Raw genomic sequence first — 14,005 nt, 5'->3', positions numbered from 1 at the left:
CTTACATCAAGTAATTGTAGTTCAATTCCATGGAAAGTGTTTCAACCATAACATACCCATAAACCCTAACCTTCATAAGTGTCAAAGCTTCATTTTAAGTCTTGATTCTAATCAACTAGGGCAAAATATATATAGTATTCTTGGTGATAGAAACATACCTTAAGCTAGAGTCCTTAAACTCCTTCAAATCTTCAATCTTCAACTCTAGATGAAATCCCCATTTTCTTCTTTCTTTTCTCTTTTTTCCTCTTTCCAGGAGATATTTTTGTTTTGTTTTTGTTGAGTCTAATTGTTAACTCTAAGGCTCATAAGGCCCCTCCATTCCTACTAACCCAAGGGTCAAGCTTAATTAATGGTTTAAACTAAATAAATCAAATTAATTCATTACGAATCAAATTTTTACAAAATTTCATATTATGTCCTAAAAATCATGCTCATCATAACTGTAAAGTCAATTTTTGGTTATCGCGCCTATGGCTTTCAATTTCTAGTCTAAAGGACACAATTTCAACAGATTTTCTTATAATGGACAGATAGAAGTTAATAGACATACAATTCACACACTAGCACATGGATTTTTGTATTCAACACATAAACACACATATAATCACACCCCTAATGAGGGATTTAAGTATATGAGAGGGTTGGGTTATTACATGTACTCTAAATTTCATCTAGAAATGAAAAAATGACCAAAATTTGGTCGAATTCGACTTTTTTTGAAGACAATGTCTTTGGCAAGTCTCAAAGTTATCATTCGATTATTGATAATTTTGGTCCCCTGTAGTTGTTGATCTCTAATGCTTGGAAGATGATAGAAGATCAGCATAATATTGGTCGATCCAGCCTTGGATGATCTTAACCTCTGTGTTTCGTTGATCTGTCAACCATTGAGGATCACTTTTGTCTGTTGGAAGAATATCCAAGCAATGGGATCCTGCAAAGATAAATTTCATCAAATATATATGAGAAAAGAGGTCTATATTATATATTGCCAAATAAATTTTTTTTTTCTTTTCATTTTTTTGGTGAACTCATACATGTGTTATATATACATATAGGTCTCATCATATCGGAAAAGAAAATCGATTGCAATTTATAAGTTTTATCAAGGTGGATTGGACATGGAGCCATCACGAGTTCCACTCTACTGATTTAATCTGTTCATTTTGTAGATATTTGCATGTATATCGTTTGCAAAAAAAAATCATATTAAGACAATAATTTTAGCCATAGTATTTCATCATATTTTGTTGTGTCAATACATACACAACAAAAAAATACAAAAATTTTGTGAAATGCTTATACTAGCAGTGATTCAGATCCTTTTCATTTCATAAATTGAATGGAGATCTTCATTTTATAATCAATGGCTGAAAAATTTATATCCATAAATTTGTATTTTAAAAGTGAAAAACAATTAGGATAAGTTTTAAAATTTATAATAAGAGAAAATTATAAATTATTGATTTTAATTGTGATGATCTATTATAATCATTTTATCTTCATTGGAGAAGATCAAAATCCAAACAAACAAATGTATACCCATTATATGTATGGCATTATTTATTGTACCGATTGATATAGATGAGTACATACCGTTAACAGTATAAACTGCAACAACACTTTCTGATATGTCTTGCAACACCCTGCAATTATTTATCAAGACAGAATTAAACTCGGGACAACCAGGTAATTTTCTTTCAATTTTTTTCTTCTTATTTGTAAAAAGGCATATTTTTCACATATACCCTGCACAGCTGTAAGGATCTCTTAGGCCATTGGAGAAAATTATGTTGCTTGCAAACCTCTGGAGAACTGCTTTTATATCCTACAAATTGCATTTCAAAAGATGTGAGTTTTCCACACGCATTCAAAGGAAAGTATCATTTTTTTCTGATTTTTTTTTTTCTTTGACAAGTGCAAGAAATTTATTATCAATCAAATATAGCCAACAATGACTATCTTCGATATGGGGGTGAGAAGAGAAATTAGAGCTTTAGGATTTGTGGGCTCAAATGTAATTTTATGTAAGAATAAAATTGTAATAAAAATATTAAAATGAAAGTATAATGAAGAAAAATGACGGTATAAATTGAATCACCCTGCATAGTGCACAAAAAATAGTAATAAATTTAACAGGGAATCACCATTTAGGGCTAATTTTTAAAAATTATTATATGTTAATAAAAAAAATTATAATTATAATTATTAATATTTATAATATTTACCATTTATTTGTAATTATTTAAATTAAATAGAGAAGAATAAATGTAATTATTTAAATTAAATAGAGAAGAATGAAGAAGACATACATGGCCTCCATAGTAGGTTGTGACCCAATGAGGCCTAGGTGGGACCCCAAAAGATCTTACGCAATCCTCAGTGAAGCTGGTTAGATTGAAAGGCCATGCAAAAAACATTGTATCGTTGCTACCTCGGCCAATGGGCATCACCATCTCACTACATGTCTACGTAAATAAAATCAATAATCTTCAATTAGACAACTAAATAGCAATTTGATTCTGATTTTCAGAAAACAATTTTAATGTGTTTAATGATTTTTTTTAATATTGTACGTGATTTTTTTAAAATTTTTAAACACACCTAACATAAATATACTTAAAAAATATAATATATGTAGAAAAAATCTTAAAAAATACAAAAAAATTATGAACACATGTTATAACAACGTAATTCAAAATTTGAATCTCACCTATTATACAAATTATAAAGACTCAAAGTTAATAAAATTATCTCATATTTTCTGTTAGTATACTAATTAATATATCAATTCACATGTAAAACTTTATTCACTAATAAAATATCACACAATTCTAATAAGCACACAAAATAAAGTGACCTTTGCATTCCGTGTGGATAGTCAGTGAGAATAAAAAAAATGATTGTATTTTTTATTATTATATATATATTTAGATAAGTAAAAAAAATAATGTATGTAAGAGAGAAATATGAGGGTGATTTTTTTTTTCTCTTACTTTGTACTTTAATGGACAATATTGGTATTATAAATATTTTACATTCTCACCAAATCTCTTTCATGAGAAATTAAATAAACTTAGTAAGAAAGTTCTATCTCTCACCATTTCTCATCATTTTTAACAATTTCTTACTCAACTTATAAACTAACTATAAGAAAATAGTTCGCTTATTATTTCTTATCATTTCTTACAAAATCACCCAATCCAAATAGAATGATTGTTGCATCAATAATAAATTGAGAAAATTTTATTTTTGTCCCTATATTTTCTCACAATTTTCAATTACACCCCAGACTTTGAATAATTTTAATTTTACCACCAAAGTTTTTGAAATCGTATCTGTTAGGTCTCTTTGTGTTATCAATTCTGCAAACAAACATATTTAAATTGTATTTCAGTGTTTTGTTTTTCCTTGGCCCGCTTGAGCACAACATTGGTGGTTGGAGCGAAGAATCTTGTCTTTCAGTAGTTTAGTCATGCTTGCATAAATATTGGAATGTTTGACTTTGCGCTCAAGCGAACTTTTTATCGCTCGGGCGAAGGCACTTATGGTTTCTCCGTGTACACTACACATTGCCCGAACGACAATTTCTTCACTCGAGCGATCACCACAACCTTGTTTTCTATAAAGCTACGCAAAAGACAAATTTTAGGGTTGCGACATCCAAATCTAAAACCTAAGATTTTATTCTTGTTTCTGGAGTTTTTTTTTTTCCTTGTTTCCCTTAATGTCTTTGTGAGATTGATCGCATCACATGAGTTAAGTTGATCACATCAAAGTGGTTTGTTTGATTCTTCTAATTAAAGAGAGTTTGATTAGTGGATTCTGAAGGTTTGAGCGGGAAGGCTTTGAAGGAGTTCAAAGTGGCTTCTTGTTGTGGACTCGATGTGGGTGTTGTGGATTCAGCATCAACCTAATCAATTAAGAGACGAAAGCGTTGGTGAAAGAGACGCAAGTGGTGAAAGACAGTTCTTCAGTGTGTTGAGTAATTGTTGCTAATCTTGTGTATTTTCATTATCTTCATAATGGATTGATTAGTGACGTTTCGCTTGTATTTTTTTTTATCACAAATAGAGGTGCTCCAATTGTAATTTTTTCAAGTTAAAATCGTTTGTGTCGATTATTAATTGTAAAACAATAATCTAAATCACTTTCGTATGTATTAGATGGTTTAGATTACTAGTTTTGTTCGTTTGGGAATTGTGGCAATTCAGTTTATTTCGAATCATGAATTACTTAGGTTTTTCAGTATCAATTTTGCCCTTGTCATCAAATTTAAAACAATTTTTTTTTTAAATAAATATATTTTGGTCCCAAATTTCAAAAGAAAGATGAAAACTCACCATTTCCTACCCAAATTTACCCTCTCCAGCACACTCTCTGGCAACTCACATCACCGCGACCCCCACAACACCATTGTCGCAAACCTACTCACCCTCCTGTTGAAATGAACAAAAACCCACATACTAAAATGAACAAAAACCCACACTTTACACACAACCACCATCATCAGAGCAAAATCACCTCCTTAAATGAGAAAAATACAAAAACAGAAAAAATAGAAACCCAATTGGTAAAGTGAATAAACCAACATTTCTTCCAAATCCTAGTCATCTCTAGATAAATTATGTTGCATACACTATAAATATCAACAACAAAACACACCCATTTGCTAAATCAAACAAAACCCCCTTAGTTAATTGCACGAAATCCCAACACACGCTTACTAAAGTGATCATCATCAACCAAAAACACCCACTTGATTTGATAGCACAAACATAGATATATATATATATACACACATATACATATACGTGAAGTTGATGAAGGGATGAAGAGATGAGATGATATTTATATATATACACCCCAAATGATATATATATATATAGATGATTTGTATATATATATATAGATAAGATGAGCATTAACTTCATCAACTTCATCAATATCACCACCCGAACCAGCAACTTCACTGCTACCGAACTCCATTATCGCCACCATGAGCATCACCATCACTGCCATCCTTCAATACCAAACCCACCTCCTTCACAACCAAGTTCCATTACCACTACCATCAAGCTCCATGACCACCATTACTGCAAACTCTGCTGTCATCACCGGACCACTACCACCACCATCACCAACTTCGTTATCACCTAGAACTATGTTTCACATCATGTTATAAGTGAAAAAGAAGAAGAAGAAGAAGAATGAGGAAGATGGAGGAGAAAAAAAACAAAAGATGAATATTTCAAAATTTTTGAAGTTAGTTTTCAGACAACTTTCGGCATACCAAAACTGCCCATTACATGAAGAAGTGAGAAAGCAAGATAATGTAGAATGAAATAGGAAGTGAGGTGAAGAGAATGGTGAAACAATGAAGTAAAACTGTCAAGAATCGAGAAAGATATAAAGTCTGAAAGATGGCTTGAAGAAAAATCAACAACAGAAAGAGAAGTTTTATATTCTTTATCAACTTTTAGAGCTCCAACAGCATGCAAAAAGAGGAAGAATAAGACGTGCGAGAAGTGATACAAAAATTGAGCCGTGAGATGAATCCAATGACGTAAAAACGAAGCGAAATAAAAGTATGAGGAAGGAAATAGAAGGGCTTGAAGTGGTGGTTGATAATGGTGGTTTGGTGGTAGAAGAGGGCGGGTCTGCATATTTCTTTTGAAATTTAGGGCCAAAGTATAATTTTTTTTTAAAAAACTTTTTCCACTTTAGATTTGACGGCAGGGGCAAAATTGATACAATTTCAAAAATTTTGGCGTAAATTGAAATTATTCAAAATCTGAGTGTGTAATTGAAAATCAAGGTAAAGTATAGGGGTAAAAATAAATTTTACACATATAATTATTTCCCAACCCATGTTTTAATATGATTATGGATAACATAAACTACACTAAACTTATTTTACCCATTTAAAGTCGTGTCAAGTTTTCATTATATTAAAATTATCTTCACACTTGGTTTTAAATTCGATTATATTTTTATTATTTCAAGAAAAAAAAATATGAAAATGCATATTTTTGGGGACAATGTTACTGCATACATCAAAAAATACTTTAAAATTATTCAAAATTTGAAATATGTTAGTCGTATTCACTTTTTAGGTCTTAATAGATAGATCATTTTTGAAAAATATCAATTATAATCCCATAATTATTTTATAACTTTTTCTACAAAAATAGAAGGCATATTTTTTAAATCAATTTACTTTTTGGTCATGAATGTCTATATGATGAGACCTAAAAAAATTAAACAGAATGAATCATCTACCCATCAAATTAGACAGTCCAATCCACTTTAGTGTACCAGGTTGGATTTCATTTTTTTTCATAAGTGAGTCTCATGCACATTTATTAATGAGTCTTATTACTTTATTAAAATTAAAATAGGATTACTATGAGCATGTTTCGTAACATTTATTTTTACAATCTTTTGTTATATTTATAGAGTTCTTAAAAAGTATAGACTCCCTTTTGGCAGCCACCCCCACGACCCCCTCTGCCTCTCATTGGTTGAAATTTTTTTTTTTTTTTCTTCTACCCCACTCACCAACCCCCACATGTGTGTGGGGGTGGTGGGGGTGAGAATCTGAGGGGGTCTGTATCTGCTCTGAAAAATTAATTTGATTTCTATTTTCATTTTCAAAAAAATTATAAATAATTTACAAAAAAATTTAGAAACACACAAAATAAAAATAAAAATAAAAACTGACTTACTTGCCAATCCCAATCCCCATAAGGGTCACGAGAATAATTGTGGTGGCCATTCACATAACATGACCTGTTAACTGTGGCAGCAACAACGCCGGCAAATATCCGACTAAGAATATCAGTTCCGTTAGGTGCTCCGTCAATGCCACCACATACCACCGTTACTGGATATCTTGGTGGTCTATCATATTGAGCTGCACGCGAATACAATCCGTCTAAATAGTCCTTCAGCTCAAACGAATCGCTCAACGGGCTGGGAAAAAAAAAATGTAATGACAGATATTGAATTAAATACCCTCTGTTTCTTTAAAGTTGTATTTGGATCATAAATTTTTGTAGGAATTTGAAATGGTAAACGTTGATGAAATATATTCATATTTCAGTTATTCTATTTTTATTTTATTTTTTCATTTTTAAATCCTTACACAAATTGATGATCCAAACGTAACATATTTTTTTTTTCTATATTTGCTTGAAACTAATTTATTGTTAGTAGTGGTGAGATTGGTGGTGGTGACTATAGAAGTGTGGTAATGTTGATAAAATTTTAATTTGAAAAGTATTTTCCATCCCTTAAAGGTTGAAAATATTATGGAAAATATTTTTCTTCTGCATAAGTTTATTTTGTATAGATTTTAATTTTCCATTTGTACTTATAATATGGAAAATATTTTTTATCCAAACAAACTGACCTCAAGGGGTGATTTTCAAATTGCAAAAATGTTGTGTATGCAAAAAAATTACCAAAATTTAAATTTATAGCATGTATTTAAATTTGATATAATATGGGTCATACTTATAGTAATACGATCCTCACATTCCAAATTCATAGTACTTTTTTAAAATACTTTTTCTACAAGGGGTATTGATAAATTCTTTTCTTGTAGCAATACGATCCTCACATTCCATAATTATTTTCAATGGGTATTATGCCCCTGCACTTTGTAATGTTTATATATATATATATATATATATTGTGGGGACATAATTTTTAAATGACAACACGTGGTCGAGATGTCACCGAAGTGCCAGCCGAGGTGCCACATGCCTGATCATGACGACGAGATTATCTCGGCTAGGCCGAGGTTATCTGCAAAAATGCCGGAATCTAGGATAAGCGGATAAGGGACAAGAGTCTTAGAATGAGAGAAGACTTCAGTTTAGGTAAAGATAGGACTGTTAGAGAGTTTATCCTAATCTTACTGGGGGTCCAAGATTAGTAGTAATCCTAAGTCCATCAGAGTTAGGTTTCTATTGAGACTAGAATTGTGTTGGCTATAAAAGGGAGGCACCCCATTTGTGTAAGGTATGTCTTTTATACTCTGTCTAGTGAGTTAAGCACTATTGGTTATCTTTGAGACATATTTTACTGACTTGATCGTCGGAGTGTCCCTGGTGGACGAACCACCGCAAGATTCTTATCTTTCTGTGATAGATTGTTTGGGCTTAATCTATTCTGCCGGTACTGTCCAACTGAGTGCTTGATTGGCAGTGTTGTCGGAAATTGACACACACATATATATTATTTTCTTACACAAAAATAAAATAAAATAAAATAAAGCAGAGTTAGTAAAAACAAGAAGAAAGAAGAAAAATGAGGGTGGGAATGATTGAAATGCCGTGTTTATTAGGGGTGCAACTCGGGCGGGCTCAACCCGAGCAACCCGAGCCCAGCCCGAGTTTTTTTAGGGCTTGGGCATCTATATCTTGTAATCTGGACGGGCTTGGGCAGATTTTTGATGCCCGAATTGCAATTTGGGCCGGGCTTGGGCAGAACCAATGGCCAACCCGAGCAACCCGAACCCGAATTGAATTTAATATAATATATAATATATAATTTAATAAATTATATAATATATATAAATTAAGTAAAAGAGTTAGTCTTAATTTTTATTTTTTATTTTTTATTTTTTTTTTTGGTTAGTCTTCTATTAAGTAAAAGAGTTTGTCTTAATTTTTATTTTTTATTTTTTTTTGGTTAATCTTCTACCATTAGATTAGTATCTTTTATGTCTACCCTTAGATCTACCTACAGGTTTCTGGACTCGGGCAATTCGGGCAATCTGGGCAATTCGGGCAATTCGGGCAATCTGGGCAATTCGGGCAAAGCTTGGGCCGGGCTTGGGCAGCAATGCTCGGGTTCATGGTCGGGCTTGGGCGGGCTTGGGCATTGCCTCGGGCAATTCGGGTCGGGCTTGGGCAGACCCCCAACCCGACCGAACCCGCCCGAGTTGCACCCCTAGTGTTTATGGTGTTTGCCACTTTAAAAAAAAAAATTAAAAATTTTAAACATTTAAATTCTACTCAATTAGATGAATCAAAAAAGTAAAATAAATTTTTAAAATTAAAAATAGTAAAAAAAATTAGTTATTTTTTTTTAATTTTAAAAAATTAGGTTTTTTTAAGGTTTTATTTTCAATTTTTTTTGTGAACCAAACAAGTACAAAAAAATTTGACAGAAATTAATAAAAAAAACAATCGTCACAAACAAAAAAAAGATCAAAAAAAAAAAAATGTGACTTTTTTAGAGAATTACTATATATTACCTTTGAGAGGGACCATGTGACTCTCAGAGCTTGTTTGAGATCTGGATTGACATTTTTACTTTATGACTTTTTAGTTATTTTAATTTGGGATTAAAAAGTTTTATTTGGGATAAATATTTTAGCTTTTTCGACTTTTGTGAGAGAAAAAATGAAATAATTATGGATTGAATATGACATTTTATTTTATTTAACTAAAATAACTTATTTTATCTAATATGACTATTTAAATCCAAATGTTCCTCCCAAACAAGCTCTCTGGCCGGTTAACAAATGAGGTGGATAGGACTTAATTGGAAGTATGAAGGGTCAATTGTCACTTTTGAAAGGTCAGGTGGTAAAGTCAAATTAAATGTAAAATACAGGGATGTTAAATGTAATCCCCCCCCCCCCTCTCCTTTTTTTTTTATTTTTTTATATATCAAATGCAAGTTTTAAAATATAGGATAAATTATGTAAATGGTCCATATAATTTATATGATGTGTTAATTTAGTCATTTTTTAATTTTATTTTAATTTGTTTGATTTTGCCTTTTAATTTAATAGATTGTGTCATATTGGTCAAATAAATAACACTTATTAGGTTTGGTGGACGGAAACTCAAACGACGTGTCAATTTGGTCCCTGTAAAAATCGAGCAAATTAAAACAATAGAGACCAAATTGATACATCGTGTAAACTACAAGAACCAAATTGACACATCGTTTGAGCACGTGACAACTTTTGGTTCATCAAACCTAACAACCGTTATTTATTAGATCAATATAACACAATCCGTTAAGTTAAGGGATAAAATCGAGCAAATAAAAACAATAAGAAGGAAATTGATACATTATATAAACTATAAGGACCATCTACATAATTTACAAATCCAAGTAAGGTTGTTTTGTTTGTGATATTTTAAAAACACAAATTTAAATTCTTTTTACAAAAAACGAGTTAAAAAATGTGTTGTGTTCAAAATAAGTTCAAAACTATTTAAATTACAAAATACTGATCTCAAACAACTTATACTTGACAAAAAAATAAAATACCAAACTATACTTGCTTTCCTATTCAATTTTTTTTTAATTTAATGGGAAACTATACTTATCCAATAGTTTCTTCAAACTAACACTACAAAATTTTGTTGTGAATTTAATCAAAGGACAGGTGGACTGTGCAAATTTACTAGCATGTGTTGAATCTTTGACTGAGGGTTGAGAGGCCATTGGGCTGGGAAGCAACTTCATCAATTACAGACCACGATTGTTTTATTGTCTCGTAGCAACTCTCACTAGCCTCCTGAAAAGAAAAAGAAAAAAAAAAATTAAAAGAAATAAAAATAAAAACTAGATTCGGGTTATTTTTCAAACTAGGGTTTTTCGAAAAAATTAAGGGAAAAATTACACCGTTAATTCTACTAATTTTAGTGAGGTTTCACTTTTGCTTCTGTAATTTTAATCCTACACTTTTATTTTTATTTCAATATAGTAACAAAGACGATTGGTTATGTTGGTCTTATGACAAAAGGATTACACTGTAACAAAAACCAAAACATATCATTAAAATTAATGAAATTGGAGCCATGAGTATCAAATTGTAGGAATCAATGATGCAATTTATTCCAAAAATCATTTCTCAAATGCAAGTTCTTCAAAATTTATTTACCAAACCTGAAGTTGTTTTATAAAATCATGTTTTTAAAATGTAACTTGAAATTTTTTTATAATAAACAAAATACGGCTTTACAAAAATATATATATGATCAACATGAGTTTCAAAAATATAGTTTGAAAACTCTTTAGCATGGTTTTTTTTTTTTTTTTTTTTTTTTTTTTTTTTTTTTTAGAAAAAAAAACTTACTTTGAAATCTTTGGAGACAATTGAATAGTATCCATTTTGGGGAATGATGTCATCAAAGTAGAGGATGGGAGCTGATGAGGCCAGAGCTCCAAGAGCAATGTGAGGATACTTCAGCCGAAACCATGAAGCTAGCACTGTAAAATTTTAATGAAAAAAGATAAATTAAATAATAAAAATAATGATAAAGGTATATTATAGGATTTAATAATAAAATAAAATATGGACATTGTAATAATAACTTACTTCCTCCATAAGATCCTCCAATGACAATAACTGGAGAGTAGTGTGCAGATAATTTTTCTTTCAAATATAAGATCACCTCTGCATAATCTGCTATAGCCTGAGCTGAGCTAAAATAACCTTGATTTTTTTTCACTGGTCCAAATGGAACTGATTGTCCATAAAACCGGTGCTGCCAAGATATATAAAAATTAAAAATTAATAATTCTTTAAAGTTTTTGATGACCCATAAAAGGATCTTCAATCCTTGCATTTCAATACAAAAGACAGTTAGCAATTAGGACTCCAATGGTTCTTTCATTCATGCATGGTATGTACAGCAGCATAAAAATTAATTAAATAAATAAATAATAAAAATAACCAAATTTTTAACCCAAAAAAAGAAAATAAGTTCAAAACTTGGAAAGTTTTACAAAATAACTAACTTTTCAGATATTTAACAATTTAAGCATCTGAGCTTCTCTCAATTCCATTAATGTATTAGAGGATACATTTGAGCTATAGGGACCACCACATGGGCTATTCTCGATGTTCAATTTTGTAAATATTATTTACTATGGTGCATATTATTCATAAAAAAATTAAATTAAATTAATTCAATAATTATAATCACATAATTTCATTGTATTAATTTGTTAGTAAATTCATAAAATCGAACGTGCATTCATAGCTATTATTATCGATTAATCCAATTTTTTGTTAGATCATTGAACTATCCACATGATGGGCCCACATATTTGGATTAAACCATATAATTTATTTAATATATGAGAGAGAAGCCTAATTTTTAATTAAAATAAATAAAAAAGATCAAAATAAATTTTACCAAAATGTCACAAATTATGTGTAGGTAAGTACCTCTATGTAAACTATGAGAGCTTTAAAATTTGGGGCGTTTTCCGGGAGAAACCCAGTGAATTGTATATCACCATCTATTGGTGCCTCTGCACCAAGATAAACAAAGATTGGAGCACTTTTATTTCCACCACCCCAATACTTAGAATTTATCACATATCGTTGCTTGAATATGGCATAGCTTTGAGGATTGTAGTTGAAGTGATCAAGTGTTTGGTTGTAAAAATAGGTTTCCAAGTCCTCCCAAACAAACGCCGGAGTGGTGTCAGAAAGGTCTCTGAGGGATGTACGGTCAAATACACTGAGTTTTGGAATATTATGTGGTACTGCAGAAACAGAGGTTAAGAGAATTATAAGAGATAATGAAAGCCATCCTGATGAAAAAGCAATTGACTTCATGGGAAAGTACTATAAAAATTATGCAAGAAAGTTTTAGTTTGAGCCTCAAAGTTGGTTTGAAATACACAATTTATAGCACCAGAACCCTTACCATTCAAAACAAAATAGTTTGAATGGCACAGGTGTTTTATTATATAAAGTTTGAAACTACTTGACAGGTATTTAAAACTAAACTAATAGAAAGTGACAAAAAATTGAATGAATTTTATAGTATATATGAATTTGACTAAAACCTTCCGGATTTTTCTAATATAAAAAGACAAGAAAATAATAATAACTAAATTGGGAAGAGGGACGGCCATGTACCTAAAATGTTTCTTATGAAACAACGTGATCAAAAAAATACATATAGAATCATGCCAAAAAAATACCTTTCATTTATGTATTCTCCTTTTTGGTTTTTTCCTTTCTTAGAAATCACGATCAACCTCATTATTGTATAGTCCATTCCTCTAGATAACGATCGGATTTTCTATATTTTAATAATGATGTTAAACTTTGTTATGTTGGACAAAAAATTTACTTTGATTAATTCGTATAAAGGTTTTAGGCATCAAATTTTATTTCAGAAAATATTTAGGAACCAATTATTGTTATCGCTAGGGTCGAGACTAAAAAGTTGCCTTGAAAAGTTAAAAAGAAAAAAAAGAAGAAAAAAGTACTTTTAGAGACAAAAATTAAAAAATATTGTTAATAAATTGGTCCCGACAAATTAATTTTGTCCTTAAATTTTGGTCCAAAAAATCTTAATTTTTTGTGGTGAATGCACTTTTATAGATAAAATAATTTGTATATCAAAAAGGTTTACTTTTTTAGATAACATTCTTGATTCTAAAAGAAAAGTAATTCATCACTAAATAATTCCATCACTAAAAATACAACAATCACAATTTTAGCAACAAAAATAATTTGTCCCAATTTTTTTGTCTTTAAAACCTTAATTTGTTATAATATCATCTAGAAATATAACTTCAATTAAGAAAATTAAACAATTAACTAAGTTTAGAAAGATCAAGGGAAGATTTCGATAAATTCTACTAGCATTTCATATTTATAGAAATAGCGCCACATATTTTTTATTTTTATTTTTGCAATAAATCAACGCACATACAAAAAGGAAAAACAAATTTTATTAGGGGCTCTTGACATTTCATTGATCACATTCAAAGCCATGTATGGTTCATGACTCAATCAACTAGACAAGAAGAACAAATATGAAAGAGAGCATTTTTAAACCCTACAATGATTTTGAGTCCAACTTTGGATGCATAATTATGGGTTCAATCTTCAATCAAATTGTATCCTTCGATTGTTGATACTTTTGGAGTGGTCTCTTGTAATTGTTGATCTAATGTTTGGAAGATGATTGAAGATCATCATAATACTTCTTGATCCACC

The 14,005-nt window shown here is 30.5% G+C and overlaps 1 protein-coding gene across 1 annotated transcript; it reads right to left on the bottom strand.

Annotated features, from left to right (window-relative positions):
* Positions 1–555: 555 nt before the first annotated feature.
* On the bottom strand, positions 556–12,607 carry LOC114286997 (uncharacterized). Its single transcript, XM_028230229.2, has 9 exons — positions 12,212–12,607; positions 11,357–11,525; positions 11,114–11,247; positions 10,440–10,552; positions 6,732–6,978; positions 2,316–2,471; positions 1,752–1,831; positions 1,600–1,649; positions 556–937 (listed from the first exon to the last, which is right to left on the bottom strand). The coding sequence occupies exons 1-9, from the start codon at positions 12,605–12,607 to the stop codon at positions 798–800; spliced, it is 1,485 nt and encodes a 494-aa protein (XP_028086030.2). The 3' UTR covers positions 556–797.
* Positions 12,608–14,005: the final 1,398 nt, after the last annotated feature.

Source organism: Camellia sinensis, chromosome 14 (assembly GCF_055761805.1).
Source record: "Camellia sinensis isolate YWXY chromosome 14, ASM5576180v1, whole genome shotgun sequence".
Taxonomy (NCBI): Eukaryota; Viridiplantae; Streptophyta; class Magnoliopsida; order Ericales; family Theaceae; genus Camellia; species Camellia sinensis.
This window is presented reverse-complemented; position numbering and strand designations above follow the sequence as displayed.